Source organism: Cyrtonyx montezumae, unplaced genomic scaffold (assembly GCF_038088225.1).
Source record: "Cyrtonyx montezumae isolate F1298 unplaced genomic scaffold, pur_monq_1.0 scaffold_36, whole genome shotgun sequence".
Classification (NCBI taxonomy): domain Eukaryota; kingdom Metazoa; phylum Chordata; class Aves; order Galliformes; family Odontophoridae; genus Cyrtonyx; species Cyrtonyx montezumae.
In genome coordinates, this window is record NW_027072041.1 from 12,867,363 (window position 1) to 12,878,897 (window position 11,535).

General features: G+C 53.4%; 1 protein-coding gene across 4 annotated transcripts; it reads right to left on the reverse strand.

The window, feature by feature from the left end:
• Nucleotides 1–1,268: 1,268 nt before the first annotated feature.
• NR2F1 (nuclear receptor subfamily 2 group F member 1) lies at nucleotides 1,269–10,288 on the reverse strand. 4 transcript variants are annotated; one of them, XM_065745650.1, is made up of 3 exons: nucleotides 9,443–10,288; nucleotides 6,139–6,666; nucleotides 1,269–1,783 (listed from the first exon to the last, which is right to left on the reverse strand). In XM_065745650.1, the coding sequence occupies exons 1-3, from the start codon at nucleotides 9,888–9,890 to the stop codon at nucleotides 1,503–1,505; spliced, it is 1,257 nt and encodes a 418-aa protein (XP_065601722.1). In that variant the 5' UTR covers nucleotides 9,891–10,288; the 3' UTR covers nucleotides 1,269–1,502. The 4 variants fall into 4 exon arrangements, with proteins under 4 accessions (XP_065601722.1, XP_065601723.1, XP_065601724.1 ...); XM_065745651.1 differs by lacking the exon at nucleotides 1,269–1,783 and adding an exon at nucleotides 3,780–3,848; XM_065745652.1 differs by lacking the exon at nucleotides 1,269–1,783 and adding an exon at nucleotides 5,032–5,516.
• Between the last annotated feature and the right edge of the window lie 1,247 nt (nucleotides 10,289–11,535).

Below are 11,535 nucleotides of genomic sequence, written 5' to 3' on the forward strand. Positions count from 1 at the left end.
GAAGCACGCGCAGGATACGTGCGGGGCGAGGAGCCGGGGCAGGTGCTTGCAGTGGGCACAGCGTTAGGTCCCCATTCAAGGCTGGGGCGGAGCGGCCGCGCTCTGAGTCCGTCGGGCCAAGAGGGAGAATTGAGGGGGGAGGGGGGGGGAAAAAAGGAGATAAAACCAGCACTTACATATGTATATATAAAATAAAATAATTACGAAAAAGAGACGAAAAGGGACCGTGTCTGTGCAGCAGAAGTGCAGCAGCCACGGCCCGCAGTCCCGCAGGAGGCAGCGCGGTGCTGCGTCCTGGCCGGGCCGTCCCGCACCGGACACGTGCGTGGGCCTCAGTCCTCCCTTGTAGGGCTGGTACAGGAGATAAAGGTCCAGGCAGCTATAGTGGTTTTCATTATATATATATATTTTTTTTTTCCTCTCTTTTTGGTGAACTGTTGGCACGTTTCAAGCAACGAGACTCGTGGGTTGTGGGGTGATAAGTGGTTGTTGGTTTTATGTTTGCTTGCTTGCTTTTTTTTTTTTTTCTCTTTTTTTCTTTCTCTCTTTTTTATTTTTATTTTTTTGCTAAATTCTTTTATTTTGTTTAAATTCTCACTTCAATTTTAATTCTTGAAGAACAGCTTCGACAACATATATCGCACTCATTATAAGAAGCAAAGGGTTATATCAAAAATTATTAGTATAGAATCACAGGAAACCTGGTTTGGAACCAGAAAAAAATACAAAACAGATATAGATACATAGACACAGGACAATTTTTTTCTTTTATAATTATTTGGAAAATGTTATTTTCCCCTAATTCTTGTTTCTTTTTTTTTCTTTTTTTTTCTCCTTTATGCGCATACGATGTCTTAAGTTTTACAAAAAAAATGAAAATAAAGACTAATATTTTACAAAATGAGTAACAATGCTCGTGGTAAGTGTTTGCGCGTGGAATTGTTTGTCGGTTTGTTCGCTCGTTGGTTTGTTGCTCACTCTACACAAGGTTCAGTTCGGCTTCAACGCGATTTGTTTTGTTTGTTACTGTACAGCATATATCAACAACAGTCCACAATAAATCCTGGAAGCTCCAGTATCCCCTTCAGGTGTGATTAATATCCCCTCAATACTCATATTTTTATTTTTTTGTATTTTTTTAATTTTTTTTGCCTTTTTTGTCTTTTATTATTATTATCTTTTTTTTTTTTTTTCCTCCTCTCCGAAAGAAAAAAAAAAAGAAAAAAAAAAACGGAAAAAGAAAATATATATATATATAGATAAAAAAAAATAATAATAATAACCGGAACCCAACCAAACCGAAGACCAACCGCAACACCACGACCCGCACGGACGCGAGGTCCGTCCCTCTCCCCACCGCGGCCACACCTCTGCTCCCACTCGCGCCGTTCTTTTGTTCAGTGTCCGCCTCCCCGGGCCCCCCCCGCGCCCCGACCGCCCCTCGGTGCGCGCGCCCCCGCCTCCGCCGCCGCGCAGCGTCCCTGCCGGGCTGCGGCCGGGCTCTAGGAGCACTGGATGGACATGTAAGGCCAGTTGAAGCTGCTCCCCGACAGTAGCATATCCCTGATGAGGGTCTCGATGGGGGTTTTACCTACCAAGCGGACGAAGAAGAGCTGCTCGATGACGGAGGAGGAAACGGTGCGCAGGGACGGCAGCCGCAGCAGCAGCTTGCCGAAGCGGCTGGGCTGGTTGGGGTACTGGCTCCGCACGTACTCCTCCAGCGCGCACTGCGATTTCTCCTGCAGGCTCTCGATGTGCGCAGCATCCGACAGCCCGCAGGCATCTGCCCGGGCCGCAGCGCGCCCGCGGAAAGGCGGCGGGGGGGGGGGGATGCGGGGAAGAAGAGGGGGGTGGAAAGGAGGAGAGGGGTTGGGGGGGGGGGGCAAGAAGGGAAGCAGTTAGTGGCGGCGGATGGACCGCAAGGCTGAGCGCAGCCCCTACCCCCACTCTGTGCGTTTCCCCATCCCCCATCGTGAACACCGCACCCGCGGATGTATGGGGGCCGTGACCTGTCGCCCCTCCCCCCCCCCCCACCTTCTTCCCCCTTCCCCAGTGTGCAACAGACCTCCCCCACCTCGCTGCCCCTGCCAAGCTCATCCCCGGTAAATAGCGGCGGCGGGAGAGAGACCGATGGGAGTGAAATTTATAGCGGGGGGAGAGGCGGGGGGGGGGGGAAGAAAAAAAATAAAAAGCAGAGAGAGCTCTGCCGCCGCGCGCGCAGACACACACACACTCACACGCGCGCACACACGCGCACACGGAGCGAGTTTGCCGACATGGATGCGCATCAGCCGCAAGGGAAAGGCCGCGGCCGGGGGATGCCGCGCTGTGCCTCCGCTGTGCACCGCGCACGGCCCGCAGAGCTCCGGCACACAAAGCCGGGCGGGCCCTGAGCCCACGGCCCCCCGCAGTCACGGCCCCGCGCGGCCCTGCGCTGCACCCCGGCTCGCACAGACCCCAGCGCAGCCACGGCAGTGCCGCTGCGGACAGAGAGCACCTCCGACATCTGCATTGTTTCAGCCGATTAATAATAAATACACGCATATATATATACGGAAAGAAGAAAAAAAAAAGGGTGTGGGGGGGGTGGAAGAGAAGAAAAGAGAAAGCCCGACAACACATTAGGATCAGAAGGAGGGAGGCAGTCAGATGGCAGCATGGTTTAGCGCAGATCAAAGGCAGACTTTGCTAATATATAGACCCGTATATGAATTAATGCATGTTAATGGCCCCCAAAAGGACATTACAAAATTGTGAATGTGGAATTATGACCCTAGGAAGAAGCAACAAATTATATTTGAAGCTGGGGGAAAAATAATAAGAAGAAAGGAAGAAAATAAAAAAAGGGGGAAAAGAAAGAAAAGAAATCTGCAGCAACGGGATATTTGAAGTTTGTTCCTGCCCGTATCAAGAAGTGGTCTCACACGGATTTCTGAACACCTTCATCTACAATGCTTTGGCCTCGAGCGAAAATACAAATAAAACACGCCATAATTCAGGAACTTCTGAGGAGGGCACCTTTGACCTGCGCCGCGGACCTGGCATCCCTCAGATGTACAATTATCTGAGCCAGGCTGCGCTGCTAATCCATACTGTACCTTTAATGCAGTGATATTTCCCCACATCTAAAGCGCCAGGTTGCAGAATATATATATATCAAACGCTTGGGCCTGTTCTTGTTTGCAACATATATCAAAACCACAGGCCTGTTCATATGTTGATTGCCACAAATCACACTCCATATTTACATATATCTTGCTATTTTACATGCATTATCTGCCCATTATGCGCTAGGATCCTATTCAACTTCCAAACAATGCAATATGAAAGGGTCTCACTGACACCCTAGCAGGGCTCTCTCTTTATGCCCCCATATGTCATATCCTTAAGGTTAGTAAAATATTTATCAGGTCCACCTATAGTGCAGGTCAGCAGTGCCAGGGACGGTGCTGCTGCAGGGTGCAGCCAGGGCTGGCTTTGCACTTGAGACACGTGCAAGGTGTGTTTGTGCCGAGGGCACCCGTGGAGCTGTGGCTGTCTCCAGTGCTCTGGTGGATGCATTTGTTGGGGCCGTGTATAGCATCCTTCAAGGCGGTGGTGGAGAAGCTTAATTCGCACTTTAGAAGGGGATTGTTAATAATAATAATAATAGTAATAATAATGAGGAGGTGTGCAGCTCACTGAGCCCAGAGAGGTGCGGTCTATGGGAGAAATAATGCAGCCCACGTTTACTGGGGGTGAATTATTGCCCCATGGAAGAAAGTGGGCTAATCTGGAAATTCTGCGCGCCTCACTTTCTCCTATGGTGCAGTGTCAATACAGGAAGGCTCTATATTTCTTCCTGCAGTCTATGGAAAAGAAATTATGTAAATAAATAACCATTACTGCTCAGCACACTCCTGCCTTCCCCTTTGTAGTGGTGGGAACGTATTTCACGTTACGCCTTCAGAAGAGTTTAGTGCTCAGGAAATATAGATGTAATCAGCCGGCATCTAACTAGAAATCAAAGTTCTTATTGCACCGCAAATAGATTTATTGGATTCGTGTTATTTAGTCCAGTCCCTTTCCTGGAAACACTTCTTTACAAGGAGGAAGAGAAGATGCAGGAATTAATAAATAGTTGGGAATAAGGAAAAGGGGGGAAAATAAATAAATAAGCGACAAACAAATAAAGAAAAGCAGGCTGTTTTGGGTCACGATCCAGTCGTTGGACAGTGTCCAGAACCTTACACATTAAATATACTATCCAGAGCCCCAAACATAAAAACCACAACGGGAGGAACCCATGCCAGCTTTAACATGCTAAGTCCTCAGGACTTAGGACATTACGCCTAAAAATGTATTTTCCATCAGTCAAAGTTTGTTTAAAAGTTGGGTGACTTTGAGCAAGGCTTCCCGTGAATACCCCCCTGGCTAAGCAATCAAAACAAGTTTAGTGAAAAGTGGAAATGTGTGGATGGGGGTAAGGGGTGGATTACTCCTGACAGCTGTATTTCCTTTTTTTTTTTTTTTTCCTGAGGTGCCCCATGCGATTCTGCTCCAAAATATTATTATTCTCTCTCCAACCCCCATTCATTCTTTGCTCCATCGAGAGAAGAGACTTCTCTCCTTGTAAACATTTGATTATTACATTTGTTTTTAATATATGTAAACGAGGGGCTCATCTGAAGCCTCTGGCTGCCTCTCCAGCCAAGGCTGGACAACTGAGGAGGGCAGAGGGGGCTGAGGGCAGAGGGAGGGAGAGAGAAATAATAATAATATTAGTACTAAAATCAAAAGCAAAGCCCAAACCAAGGCAAAAGAAAAAAAAAATCCCAAACCCCCAAATGTCTTCATTTAGGGCAATCCCCTCCCCTGAGTCTTTGTGAAGGGGGCACAGGACAGCGCCTCTCTGCAGGGCATAATCCCCCGAGTGGGTCCAGGAGAAGGGACGGGCTGTCCCCACTCGGCCCCACTTCTTGATGAGACCCAGAAATGAATCGGGTGGGGAGCACAGGGCTGCAGTGCACTGTGCCCGCCTGATAAACTCTGCCAGGTCTCCTTTGTCACTTGCGAAAAACACGTTTCCATCAGGAAGACCTATGAAGATAAAATGCACTAAAACGTGGTGCTGGCTACTCGGCACATCTTCCATTTGTTTTGAGATCTGCACTTTATCCTCTGCAAAGAAACATTCCCTCCGATGCGGAGCGCCTGCATTTGCACGGGAAGGAGAAGGGGGCAGTCACAGTACACGGCTCCGACCACCCTGCATACAAATTAGGTGCTCCTGTCTAAATAAATTATCCGATGTTCAAATCGATATTAATACTACATTTGCTACATTACAATATTGTGCAAATTTGGGAGTCATTTTAATACAATGTAAATACTATTTTTCATGCATGGGAGGCAATAGATATTGATGGATTATAAACTGCTCCCTGTTCAACCAGGCCTCTGAACGATTTGCCATCTTTGTTCAGGAATGCTTTTAATTTCGCCTCGGCCCTGGTTTTAAGTCAGATTTATTGGGACTGTTTGGGTTATCGCCGAGTGGGGAGACAAGGTTTAACATGACGACAGCAGCACCACAACCAAACCCGCGACAGCACACCGGGCAGAAAGGAGAGGGGAAGGGGAGAGGAGAAAAAAAGGAAAAACAAACAAGTGGAGAAAGTGGCAATTAGCCCCATCGTGGCAATAATTAGAATAATAATTAAAAAATGACATTGCGAGGCCCCTTATCTTGCCTCGCTCCTATTTCCTACATTTCCCTGGCATCGTTCGCCTTTGATGTTTATAAATTTCCTCCTCGCAGGTTATAATAATAGAAGATGTATTATATTCTTATAGGCTACAACCAGAGCACTTCAAAGGCACCGTTAATGCACTTTCCTGCCAGTTAATTCGAACCATCTATCACCGGGAAAAAAAAAATTGTTAACATGCGTGCACGCGTGTTTCCACTGCCTCCGCTTAATGTGATGGATATATACGTGTGTTTATATCCGTGTGTCTGAGTGTTTACAGGGACAAAATGGGGCAGGTCGCACAGCTCCCACCCCACGCGCGTGGGAACTGACACCCCCTTCCCCCACGTCCCTTCTTTCCCCCCCACCCTCCCCATCCCCCCGCCCCGGTGCTCCCAGCGCTCACCTGAGGTGAAGAGGACGATGGCTTTGAGGCAGCTGTACTCGGCCGAGTCGACGTGCAGCGCCTTCAGCTTCTCCACCTGCTCCTGGAAGATGCGGATGTGGTCCATGAAGGCGACGACGCGGTCAGCTGACATGGGGGAAGCGTGGAGGCCGGCGGCGGCCAGCAGCGGGGCCACGTGCAGCGGCATGGAGCACTGTGCTGCGTTGAGCACGAAGAGCTCGCTCCAGGTGAGCCGCAGCAGGGCCACCTGGTCGGTGATCTGCAGGTCGGGGAAGAAGGGGATGTTGCGGGCCCACTCGACGGCGCTGAAGAGCAGGCGGGCGGCCAGCTCGCAGATGTTCTCGATGCCCATGATGTTGTTGGGCTGCATGCACTGGCTGCCGTAGCGGGACGTGGGGTAGGGCTCGGCCCGCAGCAGCAGGGAGATGTATCCCGAGAGATAGCAGTGCCCGTTCAGGGGGTCCCCGTTGGTCAGGGCGTACTGGCCGGGGTTGGGCTGGGTGGGCGGCATTCTTCCTCGCTGAACCGCTGACAAAAACAAGGAGAGAAGGAGAGGAAATGTGCATCCTGGACGCTTGCGGGCATTGCCAGCCGGACGGAGACAATGCCGTGCTTTTCCCCGCCGCCGCACGCCCGGGCACGGAGCCGGAGCCGCGCGGGGTCGGGGCAGCAGCATCGCCCCCACCCCGCAGGCCCGGCCCGGCCCGGCCCGGCATCCCCAGCACAGAAGCGGCAGCCAAGCAACCCCCCACCCTCCACCCCCGCCCCCGGCACAGACAGGCTTCAAACATAAACACAGATTGAAAGAAAAAAAGAATAATAATAATAAAAAAAAGCAGAAAGCAGGAAAGGAAGAAAGAAACTAGAAAAAGGAAGAAAATAATAATAAAATACAGAAAAAAAAAAAAAAAGAGCCAAGGCAAACAAGGCAAACCCCGCTCCCCCCTCCACGGACCCCCTCCCCTCACGCGACAAAAGGCAGCCCCGCAAGTAAAAAATAAAATAAAAGAAATCCTCCGGGCGGTGAGAAAGTGGGGTTAAAAATCACAGCCAGCTGTTAAGCACAGCCCGGCTCGCTGCGGATCCCAGCCGATAGCCCTGCTGCTGGCACCGAGATTTACAAGTCAACCGCTGTGCTGCTTGTTCAGAAAAAAAAAATACAGTAACAATAATAAAAATTCATAAAAAATAAACGCGTCCGTGTTCTTCAGTAACACCACCTCGCTCCCCCGGAGCGGAGCGGGGTCGCAGCCCCCGCTCCCACCGCTAACTGTATTGCCCAGCTGTCCGGAGAGCACCCCCTCCCCCTCCCCGCAACGTTCTCCGTGCTGAAAGGAAGAGAAAGATTAAATATTATCGAGGGAAAGGGGGGAAAGGAGACAATAAAGGTTCGCACTTACAATAGCCAAACATTCGTGGAAAAAAAAAAAGGGGGACGGTGTAATTAATATCTTTGGTGCGCTGTCGCCACTGCAAAAGCCTGCAGTCAGCGTTGCACAGTGAATTCACAGGCTTGCAACTGCAAAAACACCGGATTCATTAACCATCTCCGCACAGAGCGTGAGCGTGCCGCCAGTCCCGAGCGCTGACCAAAGTTTTTTTTTTTTTTAAAAGCGTGTGTGTGTGTGTGCGTGCGTTTCCCTCCAGCAGTGCCACACGGCGCTCCCAGCCGCATGCCATGTAAACAAAGGTAACTTCGGGAGAGACGCGGCCGCTCGGGCCGGTCCCCGCACGGATCACCCACACACGCCCCGAGCATCGTCCCCACGTCCCGGCGTGCCACGCTCCCCCAACTTTCCCCTTTATTCCCACGCGTTCCGTGGGCCGCACCTCTCCTCCTCTGCCCCCGGCCCACCTCTGCCTCATGGCTATGCCTTAAACTTGGCATTTATTTTTTCAGTTCACTGCGAGCACGATTCCAAGTATTCAGACAGTGTGTTTTCTTTGGTTTTTTTTTTTTTTTTTTTTCTTCTACCCCCTACCTCCTGTTTTCCTCCCCTCCCTCCCACCTCCTCTGCAGCCCCTAGAAGCTACCAACGAGGCCGTCACACTTCAGGTCTGGAGCGGCTCCCTCGCCTTTCTCGTGGCAACACCAAATACACTGTTACAGCCCCACGAAGGCAGCAGCAGTCAGCGGGACGCAGCGTTTGGCTGCTTGCGGCTCTCAGACACCTTTAGCTCAGCCTTAAGGGTCAAACCGGGGAACAGGGTGGGGGGAAAAGGAGGGCAGGGACCTTCCTGCGAGGGGAAAAGCGGGGAGAACTTAAGAAGCAGAAGGGGAAGGAGAGGAGAAGCGATCAGAGGGCTTGGAGCCCGCTGCCAGCCGCGAGTTCTGCTAGGAGGAGAAGGATCGGTAAATAGGTTATAAATCGCGATTTGTATGCAGGCTTTAAGGAGAGGGTGGAGTTTGATGAAGAAATAAAGCGAGCAGCGTGCTAAAAAATAATAATAATAAAAAAAAAATGACACGCGAACGGGAACCCGGCTCGCTCCCAAACTTTCCTTTGAACAACGCGTGGAGTGAAAACATAGGCCAAGCCTCGCGGAGCAGCAGGCTCTGGGCACCGGGAGAGGGGACGCAGTGCCACATTTCCCCCCTGTTCGCCCCCTGTTCAGCCCCCTTTTACTCTTTTCTTGCCTACTTACACGTCCTTCATCTTTCTTTCGGGGAAAAAAAAAAAAAGAGCCTGGGAATGGAGCTATCGAGAAGTGTTTGGGTTTAAAGAGAAGCGATGGGGCGGGCGGTGGGGAGGAAAGGAAGCTGAATGGGAGCACATCTCGTACGGAGGGATGCATCTCCCCCCCACCCCACCCCCGGGCTCATGCCAACAATAGACAAAACCACATCCACCACCGCAGGCGCACACACGCACACGCGGAGAGGCACCGCAAGATAAACGCGCAGCGAGCACCGCGGCGATAAATCCCGGGCACAATGAGCGGGGGACGGGGAGAGAGCGGCGGGGCCGGGGAAGGGGGTGGGGAGCAGCGGGAGGAGGGCAGGAGGCACGAACCGAAAAGCGAAAGAAAACATCGCCAACCACCATCCGCAGCGACAACAAAACCTGGCGCGGGGCTGCCAGATGGAGCGCAGGCAGAGGGAGAGATTGACATGTGCATGTAAATAACGGAGGGACCCGGATCGCCGCCGCGAGCCGCGCATCTCCTCCGGGCGCTCGCACACCGCGCGCATCATCCTCGCATCCCGCTCCGCGCATCCCCGCTCGCACACTCGCACCCGCGCTCCTGCCGCGGCCACGGGGGGAGAGGGAGAGCGATAGCATAGTAGGGAAGAAATATTCACCTTCCCGCCTCATGCCCACTTTGAGGCACTTCTTGAGGCGGCAGTACTGGCACTGGTTGCGGTGGTGCTGGTCGATGGGACAGTTCCTGTTGGCACGGCATGTGTAAGTTAAGTTCCTGCGGACGCTCCTCTTGAAGAAACTTTTGCAGCCCTCGCAGGTGAACTGGCCGTAGTGCTTGCCGCTGGACTTGTCCCCGCACACCACGCACTCGATGTGCTGCTGGCTCTGCCCCGAGCCCTGCTGCCCCGGGCCCTTGTCCCCGGCCGTACCCGGCGTGGAGGGGGGTCCCGGCTGGCTGGGGGTCTGCGGGGTGTGCGGGGCGGCCGAGCCCCCCTGCTGCTGGGGCGGCTGCTCCCGGGCCGGCTGCGCTGCGGGGTTGGGGCCGCTCGGGGTGCCCCCGGCCACGTCTTCCTGCGGATCTCTCCAGCTGCTAACTACCATTGCCATATCTCGGGCCCAAAAAAGTGCTGGGGAGCGGCGCGTCTCGCTGCGGGCTGCCGGGGAGAGAGGCGGGGGGCGGGGGGGAGGCGGGCGGCCGGGAGCCGGGGGCGAGCGGGGAGCGAGGGGACCGTGCCTGCCGCCTGCCTCCGCCTCGGCTGCCGCCGCCGCCGCTGCCCTGCTGCCGCCGGCTGGAGCCGCTCCTGCCGTTTTCTTTATTTTATTTATTTTTCGCCGCGATCCCCCCTCCTCTCGCTCGCGCTAATTTTTTTTTTTTTTTTAGGGAGGGGGAGGGGGCGTCGGAGGATTTTCTCCCTCTTTTCCCCCTCCTCTCTCTCTCTCTCTCTCTTCCTCTCTCTCTCTCGTCCTCTCTCTCTCTCTCTCTCTCTCTCTCTCTCTCTCTCTCTCCCCTCTCCGCTCCCTGCGCTCCCCCCCCCCTTTTCCTAGAAGCCCCCCGTCTCTCCGCTTCCCTTCTCGGCTCCCTCTCTCGCTCTCTCGCCTCTTCTCCCTCCCCCCCCCCCCGCCACTTCAAGTTGCAAAATCAGAAGCGGCGAACAGGGCCGTCGGGAGAGGCATCCAGGAGAGGCACACGCCGGACACGCACACGCAGGCAGACACGCGCGCACACGCCCGGCACACGGCTCCCCACTCGCGCACACGCACACGCACGGGCACAAGCACACGCGGTCCGGGCGCTACGGATGCGCAGGCATAGAGGAAGAAGCCGGGGCGCCGCCGCGGAGCTGGATCCGGAGAAGCAGAAGCAGGAAGAAGAGGAGGAGGAGGAGGAGGAGGTCGCCGCTCGCCGCCGCCGGGGCCCGGCCGCCGCCGCGGTGCTGCCGCCGCTGCCGCCGCCGCCGCTGCGGGCTCTCGGGGCGCCGGGCCGGGGAGCGGGAGCTGGAGGTGGAGAGCGGAGCGATCAGGGCACGGAGGTGTCCGGGGGCCAGGTCCAGGGCAGGGCGCCGTCAGCCATTCAGCGCGGCGGGGGCGGGCGGGGAGCTGAGGCAGTTTGATCTCGTGTCGGCGGCGGCGGAGGAGGGTGCCGGGCGCTGCTCTTTCTCTCGAGCTCGGCGCTCGCGCTCTCTGTGTCTCTCTCCTCGCTCTCTTTCTCTCTCTCTCTCCCTCTCCTTTTTTTTTCCTTTCAAAAAAAAAAAAAAAAAAAAAGGAAAAAAAATACAAAAAAAAAAATCGGATGTGACTAAATTCGCAGAGGAGACGAATTCACGGCGAAGTGTAAAAATAGAGGACGGGAATAATAATGGCACACGCAGGAAAAAGAGAGATCCAAAGTAGGTCGGGTAAATAAATCCTCTTCTTTTCCTCTTCCTTGCCCCTTCCTTCTTCTTCTCCTCCTGTGCGAACACACGGTGCTGGCGAGGGGAAAAAAAAAAAAAAAAAAAAAAAAAAAAACGGTGGAGATCGCCCCCTGAAATGTCCTCTCTTTTTTTTTTTCTCTCTCTGTGTGTGTGTGTGTTTGTTTGCCTAAAAAAAGTATTTCGGGTAAAAACTCATCAGCCGGCAGCAAAACCCTCCCCCAAAATTAAAAAAAATAAATAAAAATATTCGGCGAGAACGGTCAAAATGAGAACGGCATCACGGTGGGAACGCGCCCGCTCGCTCCGCGCTGCCCCCCCGGCTCTCGCTCGGCTTTTTC